The sequence below is a fragment of the Lynx canadensis genome, chromosome E3 (genome assembly GCF_007474595.2).
Source record: "Lynx canadensis isolate LIC74 chromosome E3, mLynCan4.pri.v2, whole genome shotgun sequence".
In the NCBI taxonomy this organism is placed as follows: domain Eukaryota; kingdom Metazoa; phylum Chordata; class Mammalia; order Carnivora; family Felidae; genus Lynx; species Lynx canadensis.
The window spans coordinates 17,274,526-17,287,918 of record NC_044318.1 but is presented as its reverse complement, the minus strand read 5'-3'; the positions used below and the strand labels follow the sequence as shown (position 1 = coordinate 17,287,918).

At 35.8% G+C, this 13,393-nt stretch overlaps 1 protein-coding gene across 1 annotated transcript in view; it reads right to left on the bottom strand.

Annotated features, from left to right (window-relative positions):
- Positions 1-13,393, bottom strand: part of LOC115504396 (ATP-binding cassette sub-family A member 3-like) — a 188,254-nt gene that overhangs the window by 57,874 nt on the left and 116,987 nt on the right. The window contains exons 16-20 of the mRNA XM_032591645.1: positions 7,829-7,927; positions 7,270-7,330; positions 7,231-7,239; positions 6,920-7,003; positions 5,399-5,699 (exon numbers count right to left, since the gene is read on the bottom strand). Of these exons, the coding sequence (XP_032447536.1) occupies positions 5,399-5,699; positions 6,920-7,003; positions 7,231-7,239; positions 7,270-7,330; positions 7,829-7,927 (554 nt within the window). The remainder of the gene's footprint in view (positions 1-5,398; positions 5,700-6,919; positions 7,004-7,230; positions 7,240-7,269; positions 7,331-7,828; positions 7,928-13,393) is intronic.

The following is a 13,393-nucleotide window of genomic DNA, read 5'->3' as shown; positions in this document are numbered from 1 at the left end:
GAATACTTCCTCTAAATGGATAAACTACAACAATTCTCCCAATGTGATATAGGTCATTCAAATAATTGTAATTATTAAGGAAATTTAACTCATAAATTAAAAATTCCTCCCAAAAGAAATCTCTAGGTCTAGATGTTTTCACTGGAAATTCCTACCAAATGTTTAAGGACGAATCAACACTAATTATACACAATGTCTTTCAGAAAATATAGGAGAAGGGAGTATTTTTGAATTCTTTTTATCAAGTTAGTATTGCACTAATAGAAGAAAGACAGCACTAAAAAAAAAAAAAGGAAAATTACAGACAAATATTCTTCACAAATATAATGAAACACCCCTTAACAAAATATTAGCAATAAAATTTAGCATGAAAATAATTGCAACTCTGATCACGTGGGGTCTATTCCAGGGATCCAAGGCTGGTTCAACATTTAAAACTCAGTCAATGTTATCCACCATATTTTAGGCTGAAGAAAAATCATTAATAATCATATCGATCTATGCAGAAAAAACATCTGACAAAACTCAGTAATCAGTCATGAAAATACTCTGAAAAAGAAAGTTATAGAGCTGAACTTCCTCACTTTTATATAGAACATCTAGAAAATCTCTATAGCTAAAATTATACTTTTGATGAAAAACTGCCTACTATCCCCCTAAAACCGGGAACAAAGGAAAGAATGCCCACTCTCACCACTCTGATCCAACACTGTGCTAGAGGTTCTACCCAGGGCAGTAAAGCATAAATAGTAAATAAAAGATATGCAGATCATAAAAGAAGAAATAAAACTGCTTTCATTTGCAGGTGACATGATAGTCTATACAGAAAATTCAAAGGAATTCACACACAAAAATTTGAAACTAATGCATGAATTCATCAAGTTTGCAAGATACAAAATAACATACAAAAATCAATTGTTTTCTATACACTAGAATAAACATATAGACACCAAAATTAAAAATACAATACCATTTATATTTGCTAAAGAAATGAAATATTTAGGTGTAAATTCAACAAAATACATATAGGACATGTGCGATGAAAAGTATGCAACACTGATGAAAGAAAAAAGTTCTTCATGGAATTCTAAATAAATCAGTTATGTTCATGGATGGACTATCCAACACAGTAAAGATGTCACTTCTCCCCAAATTGAGACACAGATTTAATTAAATCTTGTCAAAATTCCAAAAATTTATTTTTGTATTTATAGACAAGCTTATTCTAACATTTAAATGGAGGGGCATCAGGGTGGCTCTGAAGTCAGCTAAGTGTCTGTCTTCAGCTCAGGTCATGATCTCATGGTTCATGAGTTTGAGCCCCGCATTAGGCTCTGTGCTGACACCTCAGAGCCTGGACCCTGCTTTAGATTCTGTGTCCTCCTCTCTCTCTGCCCCTCCCCTGCTTGCATTTTGTTTCTCTCTCTCTCAAAATGAACAAACATTAAAAAAATTTAAAAAATATTTAAATGGAAACAAAGGAACTAAGAAACTTTAGATAATAAGAAAAAAGTGGGAGGAATCAGCCTACCACATATCAAACGTAATAGTGATGAAGGAAGAGATACACGGGTTAATGGAATAGAAAAGGGAGCCCCCAAATAGGCTCACATGCACCCAAATGATTTTTGATAAATGTGTGAAAAATTAAATGGATATCATAGTTTAACAAATGTTATTGAAGCACTTGGACATCTACAAGTACAAAATTTATCCTTGACCCACATCTCACATGTATTAAGGTCAATGCCAAATGAATCATGACTTTAGATGTAAAGTGTAAAACTAAAAATTTCAGAAAACTATAAACATTTAAGATAAAATTTTCAGGATCTAGGGCTAGGCAATGAGTTTTTAAATTATTTTTTAAACATAATTTATGGCCAAATTGGCTAACATACAGTGTGTAAAGTGTGCTCTTGGTTTTTGGGGTAGATTCCTGTGGTTCATCGCTTACATACAATACCCAGTACTCATCCCAACAAGTGCCCTCCTCAATAGGCAATGAGTTTTAGACTTGACACCAAATACACAATCCATAAGAAAATGAATATGTGGGACTTCATCCAAATAAAAAACTTTTATCCTGCAGAACCCATTAAGATAATGAAAAGATAATAAACAGTACGAGAGAGAATATATAACTAACTCTCAAAACAACAGTAAAAAACAAAACAAAACAAAACACTATCCACTTAGAAAATCAGCAAAACACTTGAACACACATTTCACTGAACATGATACACAGATGTCAATAAGCATAAGAAAGGATGTCAAAGGCAAATTAAAACAACAATGAGAATCTTAAGGTTTGCCTCCCTCTCTGGTTTTATCTCATATTTCTTTCCCTTCCCCTATGTTCATCTGTTTTGTTTCTTAATTTCCACATATGAGTGAAATACGATATCTGTCTTTCTCTGATCGACTTGTATTTCACTTAGCATAATACATTCTAGTTCCATCCATGTTGTTTCAAATGGTCTTAAATACAGAGAACAAATAGAGGGTTGCTGGAGGAGAGGTGGGTGGAGGAAGGGGTAAATGGGTGATGGGAATCAGGGAGGGCACTTGTGATGAGCACTGGGTATTGTATGTAAGTGATGAATTACTAAATTCTACTCCTGAAACAAATACTACACTATATGTTAACTAACCTGAAATAAAAAAACATAATGAAACACCACAACACATCTATCAGAATGGCGAAAATAAACATAAAAATAGTGACAACACAAATGCTGGGGAAGATGAGAGGAACTGGATCACTCATTCATTTTTGGTGGGAATGTAAAAAGATATGGCCATCCTGAAAAACAGTTTTGTAGTTTCTTCAAAAAACAAACATGCAACCATCATGAGTCAACAATTAAAATTAAAATCCTAGGCATTTATCCCATAGAACTGAAGATGTAGGTTCACACAAAAATATGTACACAAAGTTTCGTAACAGCTTTATTCATAAAAGACAAAAACTGGGGAAGGGGGGGAACGAGGTGTCCTTCAATGGGTGAACGGTTAAACAAACTGTGGTACATCCCTATGATGGAACAGCTCATAACATATGATGGAATGAACTATGGAGAGACACCACACCAGAGAATTATGCTGAGTGAAATGCCAATCCCAGAAGTTTACATATTATATGATTCCATTTTTATGTCTTGAAATGATTAAGCTATACAAGTGGAGAACAGATTAGTGATTGCCAGGGTAGATAGGGAATGAAGAGAGCAGCAGGAATGATCATTGTGGTGATGGAATGTTCTGTATCAATGTCAATATCCTGGTGGGGATATTGTACTATAGTTTTGCAAGATGTTACCCTTGGTACACAGAATCTCTCAGTATTATTTTGCACAACACTAAAATGACAATTATCTCAAAACAAAAAGTTAAAGTATCAAATTCAGTGCTAATGGTTCTTATTCTCCTCCACTTCTAAAGGGAAAACAAAATCTACTTTAGTCCTCTTCAGAGATCTTTCAAACCTATCTTTCTTTCTTTCCTTCTTTCACAGCCTTAACCTCTCTTGCCTGGATTATCACAATTATATCCTAGCTGACTTCATTGACATTGGATCCCTCCCCTTTCGAATCATTCCCTCACATTTAATTCAGTTTGATAAGATTATATTTAATTATATGCTCATTATGTGCCAGGAATTGGGTTAGGTTCTAGAGATATAAAAGAAGTTCTGGCCTCTCCACAATTAGTTTCAGAGGCACATGAAAAATGCGCTATTGTAATTCAGTGAGATAAATTCCATAAAAGAGGCATTCATCTAAATTGTGGAAGAAGAGGAAATGTAAACTGTTGTTTGGGAGGGCAGATGGCATTTTTCAGTTATTATAAGCTCATATCCTTTCTAAAGCACATACTCACTTATTTTGTGGTTCTGCTTAAAAAGTTAGCAGTGATTTCCCCAGTGTTAATGTGTATACTATTTGAGAAGAAAGTTAGAGAGGAGAAATTATCTAGAAACAATTTCCTTGTTAGTAAACATTTTCTTATAGTTTGGGGAAAAGAGAGAGCAAGTTCTCACTCTACCTTTACCCTAAAATTTTCAGTTAAAAAAGGCATGCAGTTTGGAATAGAGAGAAACCATGTAAAATTAGTAGAGTTCACTTATAAAAGGTTCTGTGTCTAAGCTAATGAGAGTACAAGATAGAAAAGTACATGTAAGGTCCTTAAAAAACAAAGTAGGACTGGCTAAGCCTAAACATCATCTCTCTACGACTTGATAATTTCTAGCTAATGAACTTTAAAATAATAACACTAAATTGAGAATGCTTATCAGTGGGGCTACTGTATTATTCTATTGTATTTTTCAGTCTTATTATCAATATAATAAAGCATATTTAATCATTTTACTTTTTTAATGTAAGCAGTATGTCATAATTTTTTAAAAATAATGATTTTATTTTTTATCCTCTGTCCTTATTGTATGACCTTGGTTAACAAAGGCTTACCTACCATTTGTAGTGAAGGAAGAATAGGGATGATTATTCGTAGTCAGCCAACCTATTTCTTCTAGGTTGTAGAATCAGTATCAGTATGATGTTTATAAAGAACAATTAACATTTCTGAAATGCATTTTTACAACAGAACCTCAATGACAGAAAAAAAAGAACCATACAAGCTTGCCAAAACTTCAGGCTATTTGCTAACTCAAGAACACTGTTCATCAGATCACAGTTAAAAAAAAAAAGTGCAGTCTCTGGGAGGAAATGATGACTTAAGAGAACAAACAGACTTTATGGTCAGAGAGGTAATGCAGTGCAGTGAGTGGTTAAGTTTGCAGATGTCAGCAGAACAGATTAAAGTCTCTATTTATTACATGCCTGATATGCGGCAAATTACTGCTTCCTTAAATGCCAGTACCCTTCATTTAACTGATGTTATGAATAAAAATATCTACTATAGGGTGCCTGGGTGGCTCAGCTGGTTAAGCGTCTGACTTGAGCTCAGGTCATGATCTCACAGTTCATGGGCTCGAGTCCTGCTTTGGACTCTGTGATGACAGCTCAGAGCCTAGAGCCTGGAGCCTGCTTTGGATTCATTGTCTCCTTCCCTCTCTGCCTCTCCCACAGTCGCACTTTGCCTGTCTGTCTTTCAAAAATAAGTAAACATTAAAAAAACATTAAAAAAATAAATCAGGGTGATTGCTCAGATTAAATAACATGCAGGTAAAGTGCTTAGCTGAGTTCTTGTCAAAACCAAGCGCTCAGTAAATGTAAACTATTATTGCTAGTATCTTAAAAACAAATGTATTCAGAGGAACTAGCCGATTAAGTCTTTAGTTATACTGTAGCCAAATATACCATTAAGACCTTCTTTGCAAATCATACAACCAGATCTTCATCTAAGAGCAGTCTTTTTTTTACTTAAAGAGTCTTACCTTGCACTTCCTTAAGTGTGTGTTTGTCAGACTCTAGCATACTCCTAAGATGTTTTAGGAAAATCAGGGTCAAATTAGAATTCCCAGAAATAGATAAAGGCACTATTGTTTGACCATATTGATTCAAATCCATTTGTCTGGCCTTTTCATCATTATTATGTAAAAAATTTTCAGCCTTTGAGAGAAAAGTAAAGGAACCTAGAAGAGCCAGCATCTGTAGCAAAATCAATTTCCAATTCCTCCAACTGAACAGCGCCCTCTTTATGAACATGGCACAGAACTGCTGGTGGTAGAGGGAATACTAAAGAAGGAGAAAAAAAACACCGTGTTACAATATTCATGGAACCAAACAGATCATTCATGATGACATTCATTAAGATGAATGAACACTCTGGAATTTTATAGTAGAAGACACATAAAATTTACCTACATAAATACTTAGAATCTAAGCATAGTGTGATACTACCTGAGAGTTTGATCAGTCTTTTTTTTATAAGGCAGGGGTCAACAAACTATGACCTATTTTTGTAAACCAAATTTTCCTGGAACACAGCTATACCCATTCATTTCTGCATTGTCTATGGTTGCTTTTTTTTTTTTTTTCAACGTTTATTTATTTTTGGGACAGAGAGAGACAGAGCATGAACGGGGGAGGGGCAGAGAGAGAGGGAGACACAGAATCGGAAACAGGCTCCAGGCTCTGAGCCATCAGCCCAGAGCCCGACGCGGGGCTCGAACTCACGGACCGCGAGATCGTGACCTGGCTGAAATCGGACGCTTAACCGACTGCGCCACCCAGGCGCCCCTATGGTTGCTTTTTTGGAGTGACTGCAAGAGAGACCAAGTGGGCAACCTGCCTCAAATATCTATTATCCCTTACTGCAAGTTTGCTAGCCACTGTTGTAAGGTATTAAATATAGTGTTTAAGGTCTGGATTTTCATATAACACACTTAAAATCTCAACAGGATGATTTTCCCCAGACTCCTGACAGTCAAAATACAAACAAACAAACAAACAAACAAACAGGTTCCTTATAGGATGAAGAGATAATTAGAAGAAGAAGCAAAGAAACGCTGGGCAACTCACTTCCCATGGGAAGGGACTTCCCATGCTGAGGATCGCACTGATTAAGGAAAGATCCCTTATGCAGTATGAATACCCACAGCAAAAACTTAAAACACTGGGCATGCTTGATTACTAAAAACCATGCTCTTTCCAGTTCTCTGTAGCTTCAGTGAACTACCAAATTTCCGGGTTAGCAATTTGAGAGAAAAGAAAAGAATTCTAAGACAGAAAAAAAGAAGTAAGGAATAGCAATGGTGAGAGTGACCTTTATCTAGACCTCATCACTTCTGCACTGGGTAATTAATTAGTTCGTGGTACAGACTGCTCCCTAACTGGTGGGGTGCAGTGGCTAAGAATGCCACACCATCTTTGTTCAAGTAGTAAATTACAGAAGATGTACCTCTTGTGCGCCAATCAAATAAATATACATAAGGTTTCTTAGCAAAGGTGCTTACCCCAGTATTAAACATAATAGCTGGACTTTCGTTCATGGTGGAACACTGTGCTCTCTCATTGCTTGACATATTCCTATTCTGGTTCTTTTTTTTTTTTTTAATTTTTTTTTTCAACGTTTATTTATTTTTGGGACAGAGAGAGACAGAGCATGAACGGGGGAGGGGCAGAGAGAGAGGGAGACACAGAATCGGAAACAGGCTCCAGGCTCCGAGCCATCAGCCCAGAGCCCGACGCGGGGCTCGAACTCACGGACCGCGAGATCGTGACCTGGCTAAAGTCGGACGCTTAACCGACTGCGCCACCCAGGCGCCCCCCTATTCTGGTTCTTAACTGAGACTTCACTCATCACAGAGGGAGGTGGAGTTTGGGTAGCTGGGATATCTACTTGTGAATCTTCCATATTATTAACTCTGCATAAAAATAGAACACAACATTTAATTTCAATTCTATCCCATGTCTTATTTGAAGAATGTGAGTCACAACATTCAACTCAGAAGCCTCCTTGGTTTGCTTATTGACTCGGCAGGGGGCATTATATGGAGGCAACAGGGTAACTCGGTAGAGTAATGGTTCCCAAACACCAGTCACAGGACTGCTGCGAGACATAGTAAATCTAGGAAAACTAGTGCAAGGTATCGAATGCTTCATTAGGTTGAACTGATTCAAGTTAAAGATTAACATCTTAGTCATATTTTGAGTATATCAAAATATCTGCTCCTATTTTGAAATGATGGCAGTATTTTTTCAGTGTTGCTGTAGAACAAATCATGTCAGTTCCCTCCTCCTCGCACCTCTTAAATTTCTAATGTGTGACTCTGAGCCTGGTGAGTGTACAGAAGGGACCAAGATATGGTCCTCCCCCCACCCCCTGGCCATGGTTTTTATTTTCCCTATGTATCCTTGCTCACCTAAAAAATACTTCTTCCATGGTAGTAACAGAGGCACCAAAGCTAGCAATGCCTAACTCATACCGTCTCTTTTCCAGATCAGTAAACAGAGCTTCAAAGCTAGAATAAGAATTAGAATAAAAGTAAGAAGGGGAAGGGAAATGGGGAAGGGGAGGAGTAAATGTTAGCACCAAATCAGAAGATTTTCCTACTTATATATTTTTATTTTGAACTGATTTCCCCCCAGCAGTGGGGAAAATGTAGCTCATTCTTCACTTCAATACTTATAATAGAACCCACAGACTGCTGCAGCAAATTGTTTCCCATTCTACTTAATTCTTTTTTTTTTTTTAATTTTTTTTCAACGTTTTTATTTATTTTTGGGACAGAGAGAGACAGAGCATGAACGGGGGAGGGGCAGAGAGAGGGGGAGACACAGAATCGGAAACAGGCTCCAGGCTCCGAGCCATCAGCCCAGAGCCTGACGCGGGGCTCGAACCCACGGACCGCGAGATCGTGACCTGGCTGAAGTCGGACGCTTAACCGACTGCGCCACCCAGGCGCCCCTCATTCTACTTAATTCTTGAAAACACGTAATTCTGGTGTTCTAAAACTACAAAAAGACTATATATGCTAATGACTCTAGGGCACATGAGTTAATTTATCACGCACATATACAGGCTATGGTTCTTATTCAGTAAGTTTAAAAAAAGGGCGGCGCCTGGGTAGCTCAGTCAGTTGATGTCTGACTCTTGGTTTTGGCTGAGGTCATAATTCCAGGGTTGTGGGATTGAGCCTGGCACCAGGCTCCACACTGACAGCACAGAGCCTGCTTGGGATTCTCCCTCTCCCTCTCTCTCTGCCCCTTCCTCAATCATGCACTCTCTCACTGGAAATAAACTTTAAAAAAAAACAACAAAAAAACATATTCCAATTAGCAGGGAAAAAGTCACTCAAAAATAGAAAATGGAGTAGGTATAGTAAAAATTATATGCAGAGAAGAACATACAGTTTCAGTAATCAAGAAAAGCCATGGAAATTGAGGCAGATGCAATGTAGAGACATCGAGTGGGTTTAAAATTTTTTTTTAATGTTTATTTTTATTTTTGAGAGAGAGGGAGAGAGAAAGGCAGGGGCAGAGCGAGAGAGGGAGACATAGAATCTGAAGCAGGCTCCAGACTCTGAGCTGTCAGTGCAGAGCCCAACATGGGGCTCGAACTCATGAACCTCAAGATCATGACCTAGGCCAAAGTCAGAAGCTCAACCAAGTGAGCCACCCAGGTGCCTCAGAGACATCAAGAGTTTTAAAGAATAGTTTTCCTGGGAAGATTTTACAGTACTTCATGTTTAAAAGATGATCTTTTCCAAAACCCTCCAGGTCTCAAAACCATTGGATATATTCCCAATGAGGAGCAAGTGAAGTGTTTGCCCCTCTCAGTGTTGGAGGAACTCAAAATTCACTCTTTTGGAAGATAAAAATTTCTTCCATATTTAAACTTAAATTGTTTTCCATTCAATACATCTAGTTTTGCAAATTGGTTCTAAACTTACACCCTTAGTTATATAGAACATGTATAATCTACCTACATGACAGCCTTCACATGTTTTAAGTCCATTTCTTCTGGGTGCTTCTTCATTCCTAGTGCTTGACTTTTCAGCTAGGATTCACACATTTTCTTTTTTTTTCTTTAATTTTAGTTAAGAAATTAATATGTATGCATCATAAAATATTTAGAGATGAGTTATAAAAATATAAACATCATCACAATACCAGGCCCCAAAGACACCGACTGTTAATACACTATAATTTGGCATATTTATTTGTTTTTGTTTGCTTTGACTTTATACAATACATCACAAAATTAAACTTGTATAATGCTTTAAATGCACAAATATAGCACTAACTGGAGACAAATACCCATTAACAGTTTAACAAATAAATTATGGTATGATATGATACAATAACATCTAAGTAAAATGTAGATTTTTCCTCAGTTATCTTAAAAATAGGAAATCCTAAAAGTCCTACCATAAACAGCTGACCAAAGATTCAGGTAAACAAAACAAGATTCAGAACACTATTACGATAGGATTTCATTTCTGTAAAACTAATTATTATTATTGTATCTATGTCAGTATATGTATGCAATGTACAATATATTGTATTCATGTCAGTATATGCATGTAATGATCCTGAGAAATATACACAGAAATCTTCCCAGTGATTATGGGAGACATTCACTTTCTATTTCATACACTTCAGAACTAAATAAGCTTTTTGATTCTGTAGCTGAGCAAACTTTAGGCTCCTTAGTGATAATCAGTAAAGAAGAAAGATAATAGGTAAAAAAAATTATTGTATGAGCCAATCATAATGTGAAGAACATGTATTTTTCTCATTATATAAATTTTATTATGTATAATATATAAAATAGTATATATTTAACAAATATAATTATATACATTCTATATATTATACTTGAGATGAATACAAAAAATATAAAAAAGAAATAAAAGTGACCATCTTGAGTATAGCTGTTTTTCTCATATGTCTTGTTATTTATTATATACAATATATAATACATGCTATCTATAATACACATAAATATATATTTAATAAGTATATAGATAAAATTATAAAGATAATATATAGTCTACTTAAGAGGAGAATACAGAAAAATATAAAAACAGAAAAAATGTGACCATCTAGAGTCTACTACTGTTGACATTTGATGTATTCTACCCATTACGAAGTTTTTTTCATTACATATGTTTTTAAATAAAGATATTTTTTTACTGAGGTATAACAAAGTGTACTACTTATGAACTAATTTTCACATATGTACATACCTGGATAACCACCCAGATAAGATAGAGAACATTTCCAGAACCCCACAGGGGGATTTCCCAAGGCCCTTTCTTAATCAATAACTTCCTTCCCTGTGTCTATGTGTGCACACAACCCCCCCCCCCCGACGTGCGCACACACACACACCTAGGCATTTTATGGTAATTTTATTATTTTTTTTTAAAAAGATCTTATTTTGGGGGCACTTGGGTGGCTCCATTGGTTAAGCACCTGATTCTTGATAGTGGCTCAGGTCATCATCTTAGGGTTGTGGGGTTGAGCCCTGTATCGGGCTTTGCCTGCTTGGGATTTCCTCCCCTCTCTCTCTGCTCCTACCCGGCTTGTGCCTGCTTTCTCTCTCTCCTTCTCTAAATAAATATTAAAAGAAGATTTTATTTTTAAGTCATCTCTACACCCAATGTAGGGTTCAAACTTACAACCCTAAGATCAAGAGTCATATGGTCCACTGACTGAGCCAGCCAGGCACTCCTCTTATAGAGGTGATTTTAATTCTAGAATTCCATAACTAAAGATTTTTTTTCTTTTCTTGAACTTCATATAAATGGAATCCTACAGCCTATATATTTTTTCCTAATGTTTCCATGTCTGCGAGATTCATTCATATTGTATATGCTAATAGTTTTTTCTTTTTATTGCTATATTCTTCCATTTTCCTGCTGACAGACATTTTGGAGCTATTATGAATAGTGTCTACAAATATAAACACTCTTCTACGTCTCTTCTCAGGGACAAGTGTTCTTTTAGGTATATATTAGGAATAATTGCTGAGTCATAGGATAAGCACATATTTAGCTTAGTAAACATAGCAATGTTTACTAAGTTTACATGTTAAGCAGTTTTACCATTTTATACTTCTATCAGCAAGGAGATCCATTTACCATGTTTATATGCTATAATCTGCCTTTTTAGTTTTAGCCATTCCTGTGAGTGTGTAGTGGTAATGTACTGGTTGGTCTCTTTATTTTTTGCAGTTTTCTTCATAGTTCTGGGAAGAATTCTTGACACAGTGTTCTCCTTCAGGAGTTCTCTTTTCTGCCACAATTATTTGGTCAGTTTTTTACTAGTCAATCAAGAATTTCATATCATTTTATCCCATTTTCCCTCCTCCAAGTGTTCTCTTTAATTGTTCAAGTGTTCTCTTTAATTTGATTGAGACTATAAAGCAGAGAGTTTCTAAAGTTTTTCATTTTGGGAAATTATTTTCAAAGTAGGCATTTCTTATTATTTCTTAGATTGGTGCTTTTATTTCAAAATGCAGTATCTTTTCTACAGGCATTCTTTCCCTTTTCACCTTTATGAAAGAGATTGATGTTTATCCATCATGTGGAGGAAACATGTGGAGGGAATTCTGTCCAAGACTAAGATGAGTTTTTGCATGATTTAGTGATTTCTTAGTTCTCATTCTAGGTTTTGTTGTGTTTGATTGTTTTCTTTGTGAATCAACCATGGGATCATCAATGTCAATTTTTGAAGTTTAAAATTAGAATTGGATTGGCACATCTCCAGTTTTCTAACACAACGGGTGTCGATGGGAGAACATAAAGTTTGGAGATAAATGGCCTTGTGTTTGAATCCAATTGTATCACCATTTCTTTTTGACTTAATCTCTCTTGATTTACTATTAACTTAATCTTGTTATTTGGTATAATCTTTCTAAACGTGAGACATCATATCTCTTATAAAAAGGTAAAATTGAATACATTTGATTTTCTTCCCTTATTCGTTGCAAAGTTATTCCATCTGAACTAACATTTATTCCTCTGCAGTCACTTCATAGTGGTGTGCCTCATATGCACTTTATCCTAGCTTGGAGACTTGAAGTTACTTACAGCTGTGAGAAGCACAATGAAAATTTCTCCCTCTTTGTTTGTTCTTATATTTTAAGTTGAAAGATCATTTACTTTGATCAAAAGATTGAATCAAAACAGGAGTTAAAATTTTTTCTTTCCTTGACCCCAGCACTGAAGCTTCTTTTCCTTCTTGATGATATTTTAGACTTGTCTTTTTCTCATTTCCATATCCTAACCTCAAAATCTTATGCCTTTAAGACAAGTTGAAGCCAGACTAGAGGAAGATTTCAGAACACTTCAAAAGAAGCCTTGCCGAAGCATAACAATTATCTGGAGCTTTCATGTGCACATTTAATTTCCCTTCTATTTCTTCCTGGTTAACTTGCTGGACCTTGTCTCAAATACTAGCTTTTCTTCTGCTCTACCAAATAGATTCTTGTAACCCTCATATACCTTTCCAACTTTTCTGCTTAGGAGCCAGACTTGCTCAAGACACCCTAAATTAACATGAAATGAATTACTTTTTAAATTACTGTTGAATAACAGATTGGGGTGATAAAATTCCTCATGATATTCTGTAACAACTCTATTATTCTTGTTTATTGAATTTTAGCTGTCAGTCTATTTTCTCTATCTTTGGGATCTGTGGTAAAAATTTCATTTTTGAAGCTTCCAAACAATCTTGAGGTTATGTTACGGAAACTTGCTTTTCTATGTATCTTCCAATATTGGCCTGTATCTAAAAATACCAGATCCTTCCTTCTTTCCTACCATGAAATTTACCATGATGTTGTACATTTTCCGTAAAATATCTGACTCTTTTTTCCTTCAACCAACATTTTCTTGATTATCAGAATTAGAAATAGAGAGTTAGTTTTTTTTTTATTTCCTCCACTTTTCTAAGACATATTTGTTGGCGACAATCCT